The 12,500-nt window shown below is 44.9% G+C and overlaps 1 protein-coding gene and 1 long non-coding RNA gene across 5 annotated transcripts in view; one reads left to right on the forward strand and one right to left on the reverse strand.

Annotated features, from left to right (window-relative positions):
* Positions 1–7,613, forward strand: part of LOC145655299 (retinol-binding protein 1-like) — a 7,952-nt gene extending 339 nt beyond the window's left edge. Inside the window, exons 1-4 of one of the 2 annotated variants that reach the window (XM_081708938.1) lie at positions 1–134; positions 2,468–2,652; positions 3,148–3,300; positions 6,627–7,613. The exon at positions 1–134 is cut by the window's left edge and continues 339 nt beyond it. In XM_081708938.1, coding sequence (XP_081565064.1) covers positions 59–134; positions 2,468–2,652; positions 3,148–3,300; positions 6,627–6,680 — 468 coding nt within the window. In that variant the 5' untranslated portion in view covers positions 1–58 and the 3' untranslated portion in view covers positions 6,681–7,613. The remainder of the gene's footprint in view (positions 135–2,467; positions 2,653–3,147; positions 3,301–6,626) is intronic. The other variant, XM_081708939.1, reaches the window with a different exon arrangement.
* The window catches only part of LOC145655300 (uncharacterized), an 8,518-nt gene continuing 3,328 nt past the window's right edge, over positions 7,311–12,500 (reverse strand). The window contains exons 6-7 of one of the 3 annotated variants that reach the window (XR_014121452.1): positions 11,963–12,046; positions 7,311–8,294 (exon numbers count right to left, since the gene is read on the reverse strand). This is a non-coding gene — a long non-coding RNA (uncharacterized LOC145655300). Of the gene's footprint in view, positions 8,295–9,313; positions 12,047–12,500 lie in introns of those variants that run through there. The other 2 variants (XR_014121453.1, XR_014121454.1) reach the window with 2 other exon arrangements.

Raw genomic sequence — 12,500 nt, forward strand, 5'->3', positions numbered from 1 at the left:
CACGGAAAGGCAGGCCGCCAACAGGCTGGAAATCTGTTCATCGGATTGCTGTGAGAACATGGATAAGCCAAACTACTCCGGGCTCTATCACATGGTGTCCCAGGAGAATTTTGAGGCGTACCTTGCTGGTTTAGGTAAGTCCATGTTTTATTTTCATGTGTTTTTTATTTGGTTTTATTGCAGTTAGCGTGACTTTCACAAACTCCGGTCTTTTGCATGAAACCGCCTTCCGCAGCAGTTACAATGCGATACTCTGGTCCTTTGTGTCTGTCTCAGCCGTGGAGCTCACATTCCCACCCTGGTGTTGCCACTGGAGAGGACGTCTAGACTCAAAAACACGAATAAAAACTCAGTGGAATCCGTAATAATTTGGGCTGGTCACGGTACTGCTGAGATTACTTACACAACAGGGTTTAGCAGTTCTCGCGACTTTATACAGACGGGCATATCATCCAATAACTTCCATATTTCATCTTAAATAAAACAATTTTAAAACATCATAAATATCCGCAGACATGAGCATTAACATGAAATATGAAATCGCTTTTTCATGTCTGGGCGTGTGGAGTTTTTACGTTTATTTATTCACACCGATGTGGCTCACGGGCTACAGCTGGCTGCAGTGTTGAACAGTTGGTTGGTCGGTTCGGGAGTCCTTCTGTTTGGCTGGTCGGTTCGGGAGTCCTGCTGTTTGCTTGGTTGGTTCGGGAGTCCTCCTGTTTGGTTGGTTGGTTCAGAAGTCCTGCTGTTTGGTTGGTCGGTTCGGGAATCCTCCAGTTTGGTTGGTCGGTTCGGGAGTCCTCCAGTTTGGTTGGTCGGTTCGGGAGTCCTCCTGATTGGTTGGTCTGTTCGTGAGTCCTGCTGTTTGGTTGGTCGGTTCAGGAGTCCTCCTGATTGGTTGGTTTGTTCAGGAGTCCTACTGATTGGTTGGTTTGTTCGGGAGTCCTGCTGTTTGGTTGGTCGGTTCGGTAGTCCTACTGTTTGGTTGGTCGGTTCGGGAGTCCTGCTGTTCGGTTGGTTGGTTGGTTCAGGAGTCCTCCTGTTTGATTGGTCGGTTCGGGAGTCCTGCCGTTTGCTTGATCGGTTCGGGAGTCCTGCCGTTTGCTTGGTCGGTTCGGGAGTCCTGCTGTTTGGTTGGTTGGTCGGTTTGGGAGTCCTGCTGTTTGCTTGGTCGGTTCAGGTGTCCCACCCTGGTGTTGCCACTGGAGAGGACGTCCAGACTCAAAAACACGAATAAAAACTCAGTGGAATCCGTAATAATTTGGGCTGGTCACAGTACTGCTGAGATTACTTACCCAACAGGGTTTAGCAGTTCTCGCGACTTTATACAGACGGGCATATCATTCAATAGCTTCCATATTTCATCTTAAATAAAAAATTTTTAAAGCATCATAAATATCTGCAGACATGAGCATTAACATGAAATATGAAATCGCCTTTTCATGTCTGGGCATGTGGAGTTTTTACGTTTATTTATTCACACCGATGTGGCTCACGGGCTACAGCTGGCTGCAGTGTTCGAACAGTTGGTTGGTCGGTTCGGGAGTCCTCCTGATTGGTTGGTTTGTTCGGGAGTCCTACTGATTGGTTGGTTTGTTCGGGAGTCCTGCTGTTTGGTTGGTTGGTTCGGTAGTCCTGCTGTTTGGTTGGTTGGTTTGGGAGTCCTACTGTTCGGTTGGTTGGTTGGTTCAGGAGTCCTCCTGTTTGGTTGGTCGGTTCAGGAGTCCTCCTGTTTGGTTGGTCGGTTCAGGAGTCCTCCTGTTTGGTTGGTCGGTTCAGGAGTCCTGCCGTTTGCTTGGTCGGTTCGGGAGTCCTGCCGTTTGCTTGTTCGGTTCAGGAGTCCTGTTGTTTGGTTGGTTGGTCGGTTTGGGAGTCCTGCTGTTTGCTTGGTTGGTCGGTTCGGGAGTCCTCCTGTTTGGTTGGTCGGTTCGGGAGTCCTCCTGATTGGTTGGTTTGTTCGGGAGTCCTACTGATTGGTTGGTTTGTTCGGGAGTCCTGCTGTTTGGTTGGTTGGTTCGGTAGTCCTGCTGTTTGGTTGGTCGGTTTGGGAGTCCTACTGTTTGGATGGTTGGTTGGTTCAGGAGTCCTCCTGTTTGGTTGGTCGGTTCAGGAGTCCTCCTGTTTGGTTGGTCGGTTCAGGAGTCCTCCTGTTTGGTTGGTCGGTTCAGGAGTCCTGCCGTTTGCTTGGTCGGTTCGGGAGTCCTGCCGTTTGCTTGTTCGGTTCAGGAGTCCTGTTGTTTGGTTGGTTGGTCGGTTTGGGAGTCCTGCTGTTTGTTTGCTTGGTCGGTTCGGAGACCTGCTGTTTGGTTGGACTGAAATCCTGCATCCTGGTCATTTGTGGATAAGAGTACCTACCTATGTTGTTCTCCAACTGCCAGTTACTGACTAATTTACAACTGTCACTCTTATTGTTATGATGATGTCTAGATGTTCGCTAAATCGTAATGCCCTCTGCTTCTCTCTTTAGACATTAACTTTGCTCTGAGGAAGGTTGTGAGCTTGCTGAAACCCAGCAAACTCATTGAACATGAGCTCAGCACAGGTCACATGACCATTAAGACCATCACCACCTTCAAAAACTTTGATATGGACTTCATACTGGGAAAGGAATTTACTGAAGACCTAGGACCTGTTGATGGGAGAAAGTGCCAGGTGTGTGTGTGTGTGAGAGTGAATGTGTAGTGAAAATCACAATTAGATATTGTGTCCAACCAGTAATTTGAGTGTTTTTAATGCCTGAACCTTTGTCTCTGTGGGGAATGGAATAAGTGAAATAAGTGTTTTTATATGATTGTGCATGAGTGATGGGGTGATTGGGTGATTGTGTGTGTGTGTGTGTGTGTGTGTGTGTGTGTGTGTGTGTGTGTGTGTGTGTGTGATTGGTTATGTGAGTGAAATGAGATGTTAATGTGGATCTAGAGTGTGTAATGTGAATGATTGTGTGTATGTTATCTGCGGGAGAGTGTGTCTGATGTGAATAATGTGGGTGAGGGTGTGTGATGTGTGGAGACTGATGTGAATGTTTGTGTGTGATGTATATACTTATATTTGTGTGTGTGTATATAGTTTATATTTATATAGTTGTGTTTGTGTGTGATGTATGTAGTTGTGTTTGTGTGTGATGGGTTGTGGTGTTTTGTACTCTAGACGACAGTAGACTGGGAGGGTGATAAGTTGGTGTGTGTGCAGCGAGGAGAGAAAGAGGGAAGAGGCTGGACTCACTGGCTGGAAGGAAACCTGCTCCACCTGGTAAACACTTACACAGCTCCACCTCCTGCGCCGTGCTCCCTGCTCCACCTGGTAAACACTTACACAGCTCCACCTCCTGCGCCGTGCTCCCTGCTCCACCTGGTAAACACTTACACAGCTCCACCTCCTGCGCCGTGCTCCCTGCTCCACCTGGTAAACACTTACACAGCTCCACCTCCTGCGCCGTGCTCCCTGTTCCACCTGGTAAACACTTACACAGCTCCACCTCCTGCGCCGTGCTCCCTGCTCCACCTGGTAAACACTTACACAGCTCCACCTCCTGCGCCGTGCTCCCTGCTCCACCTGGTAAACACTTACACAGCTCCACCTCCTGCGCCGTGCTCCCTGCTCCACCTGGTAAACACTTACACAGCTCCACCTCCTGCGCCGTGCTCCCTGCTCCACCTGGTAAACACTTACACAGCTCCACCTCCTGCGCCGTGCTCCCTGCTCCACCTGGTAAACACTTACACAGCTCCACCTCCTGCGCCGTGCTCCCTGTTCCACCTGGTAAACACTTACACAGCTCCACCTCCTGCGCCGTGCTCCCTGTTCCACCTGGTAAACACTTACACAGCTCCACCTCCTGCGCCGTGCTCCCTGCTCCACCTGGTAAACACTTACACAGCTCCACCTCCTGCGCCGTGCTCCCTGTTCCACCTGGTAAACACTTACACAGCTCCACCTCCTGCGCCGTGCTCCCTGTTCCACCTGGTAAACACTTACACAGCTCCACCTCCTGCGCCGTGCTCCCTGCTCCACCTGGTAAACACTTACACAGCTCCACCTCCTGCGCCGTGTTCCCTGTTCCACCTGGTAAACACTTACACAGCTCCACCTCCTGCGCCGTGCTCCCTGCTCCACCTGGTAAACACTTACACAGCTCCACCTCCTGCGCCGTGCTCCCTGTTCCACCTGGTAAACACTTACACAGCTCCACCTCCTGCGCCGTGCTCCCTGCTCCACCTGGTAAACACTTACACAGCTCCACCTCCTGCGCCGTGCTCCCCGTTCCACCTGGTAAACACTTACACAGCTCCACCTCCTGCGCCGTGCTCCATGCTCCACCTGGAGAGGCTGTGGGTGTAAAGTGATCTCCCAGTGGCACGTAAAAGTGCATGTTGTGTGGTTTGGTTAGTGATGCAGCTCCAGTGTCTATTCTTGTAGTCACCAGATTGCTCAGACAGGGTGAGTACTCTAGTGGTTAGTGACCCTAAACCAAACTAGTGGTTAGTGACCCTAAATCAAACTAGTGGTTAGTGACCCTAAACCAAACCCTAGTGGTTAGTGACCCTAACCCTAACGATGTTATTGACCATTGTGCTGTAGCAACTATTAGAAAATGTAAAGTGCCATAATCACAACCTGTACTGTAGGCTGCCACACTACCCAGGACTCAAACCCAAGACTGACAGGAGGTAAACGTGAACCCTGACTACCAGGCCAAAGAGCCAGAGAACCTGTTCATCCTTCCTAAGTGATAGTCTCCATCACAAACCCCATATTATAAGAAAGGGTTAGGGTTGAACATTTTAACACTTGAGGGTTTCTACATGATATTTTTATGTCACTGGGGAAACAATTGTAGGACTGTTGAAGGAGACTATAAACAAGCACCAGGTAGGGTTTCAGAGGGGTCAGGACTGTCATTAGTCCCCAGATGGACTGTAATTAGTCCCCAGATGGACTGCCTGAACTTATTCATGAAAGAAATCTGCCCTGGGCAAAAGCTGAAACAACAACCCTAACAGCAGATTGACTGGCTTTTATTGGAAACTGAGAGTTGATTGGCTGTCTTTTACTGGACACTGACAGCAGATTGGCTGGCACCTCACACTTTGAGAAATAGATGTACAACCAATGAAATGAAAAACTTAAAATATTTCTGGAAACTATCAAGTCATGATCATGCATCCCATTATCCTGTTATCTCCATGGGCAACGAATTGTAAATACTGAACATGTAAAAGGTTTTAATGAGTACTGTATGCCAAAGTCCTAAATTAGTATCAAGTCACAATATACTAGATGATCTGTGTCTAGGGCAGAAGTCAGCCCTTTATTTCCATTACTTCATTCTGGACAAAGGACGTTCTTTAACACTTGAATACAAAAAAGTCTGCTGGTCGTGTTTACCCCAATCCATTCTCTTTTACACTTGATGCAGATAATTGTGTAGAGGTGCAGGCCAGGACATACGGAGGGGGTGTGTAGAAGGGCAGGGGGGTGTGTAGAGGGGTGTGGGGTGTGTAGAGGGGTGGAGGGATGTGTGTAGAGGGGCGTGGGATGTGTAGAGGGGCAGGGGGCGTGTAGAGGGGTGTGGGATGTGTGTAGAGGGGTGGAGGGATGTGTGTAGAGGGGTGGAGGGATGTGTGTAGAGGGGTGGAGGGATGTGTAGAGGGGTGTGGGATGTGTAGAGGGGCAGGGGGCGTGTAGAGGGGTGTGGGATGTGTGTAGAGGGGTGGAGGGATGTGTGTAGAGGGGTGGAGGGATGTGTGTAGAGGGGCGTGGGATGTGTAGAGGGGTGTGGGATGTGTGTAGAGGGGTGGAGGGATGTGTGTAGAGGGGTGGAGGGATGTGTGTAGAGGGGCGTGGGATGTGTAGAGGGGCAGGGGGCGTGTAGAGGGGTGTGGGATGTGTGTAGAGGGGTGGAGGGATGTGTGTAGAGGGGCGTGGGATGTGTAGAGGGGTGTGGGATGTGTGTAGAGGGGTGGAGGGATGTGTGTAGAGGGGTGGAGGGATGTGTGTAGAGGGGCGTGGGATGTGTAGAGGGGCAGGGGGCGTGTAGAGGGGTGTGGGATGTGTGTAGAGGGGTGGAGGGATGTGTGTAGAGGGGCGTGGGATGTGTAGAGGGGTGTGGGATGTGTGTAGAGGGGTGGAGGGATGTGTGTAGAGGGGTGGAGGGATGTGTGTAGAGGGGCGTGGGATGTGTAGAGGGGCAGGGGGCGTGTAGAGGGGTGTGGGATGTGTGTAGAGGGGTGGAGGGATGTGTGTAGAGGGGTGGAGGGATGTGTGTAGAGGGGTGGAGGGATGTGTAGAGGGGTGTGGGATGTGTAGAGGGGTGTGGGATGTGTAGAGGGGTGTGGGGCGTGTAGAGGGGCAAGGGGCGTGTAGAGGGGCAGGACAGGACATAGAGAGGGGGCGTGTGTAGGGGGGGACAGAGTGGGGTGTAGAGGGGCAGGGGGGCAAAGATAGTGTAGAGTTTTGATTCTTTGGTCACCAAAAACAAAATGCTTTTTGTTCTGCCCCTAAATCCTCTTGTATCCTTTTCCCTTCTCTCTTTCTCTCTCGTTCTCATTCTCTCTTGTGTCTCCTATGTCTCTCTCTCTCTCTCTCTCTCTCTCTCTCTCTCTCTCTCTGTCTCTCTCTCTCGCTAGGAGTTGCGGGTAGGTGATGTGGTGGCCAAGCAGATCTTTAAGAAAGCTGAGTGAGAGCCTGGGAATGACAACAGAACTGTGTGGTGAGCGCTGGTCTGGATTTGGGAAGAGACATGAAAGTTGCAGTTCTGACACTAAACAGCAGAGGGCCGTGTTTAACCACAGACTCCAGCAGAAGAAAACATCCCTTAGTAAAAAAAAAAAATCACTTTTACAACTGCCCCTTTCAGTCAATGAGTAGTTGTGTGGAGAATTAAAGGTTGTAATTCAAAGTAAAATGGACAAGGAGGGTGCTGCATGCCTGCGCATGTGTTTAATGGTAAAACCAGCTGGCTGATATTCCAGCTGTGCTTTGCTTCTTTGGTTAATATGAATTTTGGTTCTTGAAGCAGGCTGTGGGGTTTGGGGTTTGAGGCACTGTGTTAATGAAATATGAGTAATAGCAGTTTTGTCACAATATCCCACATTTAGGCCTTTAGTTAGAAAATATGCAAGTGTCCATTTGCAGAGGATGCCTTGTGACTTAAGTAATTTTTCTATGCATCTTGTCATCTCACATGAAGGGGTTTGAGTAAATTAAGGATTGTTTTTTGTTCTAATTTTTGATTTAATCAAATTAATCTTTTTCTGATGCCATTAGATACCACTAACAGTAGCTCTAACAAAAAGCACCTCAGAGCAATGTAAGCTTTATCCTTCAAACACATTTTATTTCATTTGTTGAAAATTCCTCTTTTTACCACCAGAGTGCAAATTATTCACTACTTACAGATATTAACTACTCATAAAGGGCTGTAGACTTTGTTCATGTAAAGATCCTTTGAGACGATGTATGTTCTAAAAGTGCTATATAAATGAAAGTGAACTGAATTGTTCCCCTATTCTCCTGTATTTTTTTTTTTTTATCATTTACATCTTGACTTGCTGTAACTGGTCGTAAACACCACCCCAATTAAAGAGCTCATCACTTCTCACCTCACACTTAAAGGTGTATCTGTTGTAAGTTGTTTGGCCGTGTTCGCCACGTGTCTCATCTTACGCTTTTATTTTGCACTTTCCTGTCAATTTAGTCGCATCTACACATTTACATGCATTCATAAGAGATAAAAGAAGTGTACACCGGAACACAGTGTCTCCCCACATGCTGGTGGACACTGAGGAGCTTGTGAAAGCCTGAAAGATCTAGTTAGTCAGTCTTCCTTGGTCCTGCTCAGCCTTTCTAGAGAAGGCTAATTGAGTTCATCTTTACTTGGAATGCAAGCTTATCTGTGTCATAAAATCCCAAATTCTGTTTGAAAGTATAGAAGTATAAGGGTGTAAAGTAGGGAGCTTCTTTACAAAACAAATGTATTAAACTAAGTGGGAACTGAAATGACTGAAGAAAGAAGGTCTCGAAATTATGACTTCATATGAACATTATGGTTGTTTGACAGTTATGAGAATGAAAAGAGGAGAGGCTGTGATTGGTTAGGATCCAGGCCAATCATCTCCCTATGATTGGTTAGGATCCAGGCCACTCATCTTCCTGTGGCTCTGAGTGGAGGACAGACATCGCTCCACACATCTCCCGGGCAGCTGAGTGGCTGTCTATCTGGGACATGGTCATTGTTGTCATGGTAATGCCATCACACTCCAACCTGCAGTCATCTTGTTCAGTACAGAGCTCATCTGAAAAAAACAATACAGCAGAAATTATGACCCAGAGTTACCACAGTTTTCACTTTCTGCCAGAAATAGTTTCTTCTGGGTACTAAGATACAGTCATGAGATACAATAGGGAGATACATTACTGAGATGCATTCTCAAGTATAGAAAAGCACTTATTACCACTGGAACATCTTATCTCTTGACCCTAATAGAACAAAAATAATCCAGGATTTCTTTTTAGTACAATTGCACATTTAACGCCAATGCTCAGATTACATCATCACACAGTAGTAATGCGTTCATACATTTATTTAATGAGAAAATTAAGCACATTAGAGGTAACATTAATAGTATTAACATGACATCAGGCAGCTGCTTTGAGATTAGAACAACCAAGCCAACAACAACTCTAGAATCCTTTACACAGATCCAAGAGCATCTCTGATCTCACGCTCAAAATCCTCCACTTGCTTACTAGAGTCACTGCACACACTTTCTTAAGGAAATCTTACCTGAAGTAATTGAACCTTTACTAAATTTAATAAACTGCTCCTTGAACATTGTCTATGTTCCTAAATCATTCAAATTAGCAGTAATCAGACCATTTATCAAAAAATCTAACCTTGACCCATGTCAGACTACAGGCTGATCTCAAACCTTCCATTTATTTCCAACATCCTAGAAAAAGCTGTAGCTCAGCAGCTAAGTTCATATCTGAATCAGAACTAGATACATGAAGTCTTTCAGTCAGGGTTTAGGCCTAATCATAGTACAGAGGCAGCCCTGATTAAAGTAGTTAATGACCTGTTGTTGTTGGCTTCTGTGATTATATCACTTGATCTGAGTTCAATATTTTGACATTAAAGATCACAATATTTTATTTGACAGACTCGAAAGATGCTGGGATTAGGGGAGTAGCCCTTTCCTGGTTTCAACTTTATCTAGCCAGTCACTACCAGTTTGTCAACATAAATGGAGACTTTCTAGCATAAAAAAGGCTAGCTATGGTGTCCCACAAGGAGCTGTTCTAGGGTCTCTGATTTTTTTCGTTGTATATGCTACCTCTAGGTGACAGTATATGTAAACCCTATGCTAGTTTCCATTGCTATGCTGATGATACTCAGCTACCCTGAGTTCTTACTAAAACTAAAAACTTTGATCACATCACTTCTGTCTAGTGCCAATAATTAGAAAATCTACCACAGGGGGCAAAGCCTTTTCCTGTAAATGCTCCAACACTATGGAATAACCTTCCTGTAAATGTTTGAGATTTAGACACAGTTTCAATATTTAAGGCTAGGCTGAAAACCAATATGTACAGAGTTCTGGTAACCTGGGATGTTATGATGCTGCCACTTTACCTCTGTTTTGTCACTCAGGTTTGTTGACAGAGAGTGTCAGATTGCTGATGTTCCAGGGTGCCCTCATGCCTGTGTTTCCTTCCGGCTCTTTCCTTTTAGCTGTGCTGCCATAGTTAGATCTGCTGGAGTCCATCATTGCTTTTTATAGTTCCCTAATTTACACACCCTCATACCTGGACATGCCTAATCTAGGCTCTCTTTCTGCTGAGGTGCACCTACTCATGATGGCATGACGTTACAGAGTCTCAGCCTGTCCCAGCTGCCATGGCTCCTCCCACCTCCCCTGATGTCCCCTGCTATAGCCCACCACACCTCCACCCCAGACAATTACTCTACGTCGCCCTTAATGAACATTCTCTTGCGGGATGGGTTTATTTTTCTCTTTAAATTGTTATTATTGTGGGGTCTTTTGGCACGCTGAGGCGGATACCCCCCCTTTGAGTCTTGGTTCCTCTCAAGGTTCTTCCTCAAGCTCTAGGGAGTTTCTCCTCACCACTGTCGCCCTTGGCTTACTCACTGGGGGCTTGGACTTGGACATTGGTAAAGCTGCTTTGTGATGGCATCTGTTGTAATAAATGCTATAGAAAGAAATTTTGATTTGATTTGATTTGATTTTCATTTTTCATTTACAATTACAATTTTCATTTTAGATTTAATTTTTTGTTTATTTAAGCTGAAAAATGTAGTTAAAGGAGTTCAGACAATTCTCATAATTATTTAATTATTCATTTATGTTTATAGTATTAAATCTCTGTATATTTACTATAGTATTAAAGCTCAGTATATTTCTGTTGCTGCATTAGGCTGGGCTAACAATTTTTCACTTAGCAATTTTTGTATATTTTTAATTAGGTATTCATACATAAACATAAACACAAAAACTTTTACCTAATACACATGGACACAATTCATTGTAAATTTGGAAAACTAATACTGAATAATAAAATTAATTACAGTATAATTAAAAAACTGTATTTATGCCTTAGGTTTGTTTTCTGTGTGGTTTTCTTTTTATTATTTCTTATTACATAGTCATAGATTAGAAGAAAGCATTAATCCTTAGAATGAGCAGAATTCATTTTACAGTCTCTCTTCACAGACATGCAGTGTGAGTCAGATCCTCACATAACTGAACTACTTTGAACTTCAAAGTCATGCATGGTGGCTCACGAAAGCTGTGTGTTGCTGAGGGGGCGGTCACTGCAGGGGTGGAACAGCCTCTGGTAAAGATGATGAATTTGCATATGTATGTAATTTGAAATTTCCCTCCACTGGCTTGGTCAGACTGAACTCTGACATCCTGCAGACTTCGTGCTGTGGCGAACACTCACTGTATCTCGGCCCTGTTCAACCAGATCTACTCATCCTGAAAACCAATCTCTTTCAGCGCAGGCTCAGAGACGACCAAGATTATCGAGCCTCACATTCATATGCTTGTTATGGTCTCATTAAAAAAACAGTTGCATTTGTGTTGTTGTGCTTCTAATATAATGATGGCTTGAAATTTGAAATTGCTGCCAGTGACAACAAGATAACAACATTTTATGGACATCAGAGTCTTTAACACTGTAAGACAGACAGGATCTGGACTCCTGCTTGGTTGGAAACTACATGAGCTAAGAGTGAATCATAAAAGTTAAAAAAGCGAAGAGTGAATGATACAGTTCAGAGTTAATTGTAAAGTTAAGAGTAAATGGTGAAATTCAGAGTGAATGGTAAAGTTAAGAGTAAATGGTGAAGTTCAGAGTGAATAGTAAAGTTAAGAGTGAATGGTGAAGTTCAGAGTGAATGGTAAAGTTAAGAGTAAATGGTGAAGTTCAGAGTGAATGGTAAAGTTCAGAGTGAATGGTGAAGTTCAGAGTGAATGGTAAAGTTAAGAGTAAATGGTGAAGTTCAGAGTGAATGGTAAAGTTCAGAGTGAATGGTGAAGTTCAGAGTGAATGGTAAAGTTAAGAGTAAATGGTGAAGTTCAGAGTGAATGGTAAAGTTCAGAGTGAATGGTGAAGTTCAGAGTTAATGGTGAATGTTGAAGCTTTTCTCACCTCCTCAGTACAGCAGACAGGCAGTTAAAGTCAGCAAATACAGTATAAATGACTGTAAATGATGTGTGTGTGTGTGTGTGTGTGTATGTGTGTGCGTGTGTGTGAGTGTGCGTGTATGTGTGTGTGCGTGTGTGTGTGTATGTGTGTGTGAGTGTGCGTGTGTATGTGTGTGTGCATGTGTGTGTGTGTGTGAGTGTGCGTGTGTATGTGTGTGTGCATGTGTGTGTGTGTGTATGTGTGTGTGTGTGTGTGAGTGTGCGCACGTGTGCATGTGTGTGCATGTTACCTTTGTGTGTGTATGTCTGCAGGTGGATAAGGTCTGGTGGGAGCACTTGAGGATTGTCACTGTAAGGACTCACTGTAACACTCCCTGAATAAACACACACACACACACACACACACACACACACACACACATAATAATTAGGAGTGGTTACAATCATATTAACACAGATCAGTGGCACCTCATGCTAATACAGCTCTTATTGGTTTATAAATGATCCATAATGGACAGATCCACTGTGATCCTCTGTGCTGTATTACTGTAGTACTATAACAGTAATACTGTATTACTGTAGTACTAGATAACAGTCATGTGGTACTACTGCAGTACTAGATAACAGTCATACTGTAGTACTGCAGTACTACATACCAGTAATACTGTATTATTGTAATTTTATATAATGGTCATACTGTAGTACTATACCTGTCATACTGTGTTTCAACAGTACGATATAACATTCATACTGTATTTCTGTAGTGCTATAACAATCATACTGTATTATTGTAGTATTATATAATGGCCATTCTGTATTAATATATTA

Source organism: Electrophorus electricus, unplaced genomic scaffold, assembly GCF_041902795.1.
Source record: "Electrophorus electricus isolate QZ-2024a unplaced genomic scaffold, ASM4190279v1 Scaffold202, whole genome shotgun sequence".
In the NCBI taxonomy this organism is placed as follows: domain Eukaryota; kingdom Metazoa; phylum Chordata; class Actinopteri; order Gymnotiformes; family Gymnotidae; genus Electrophorus; species Electrophorus electricus.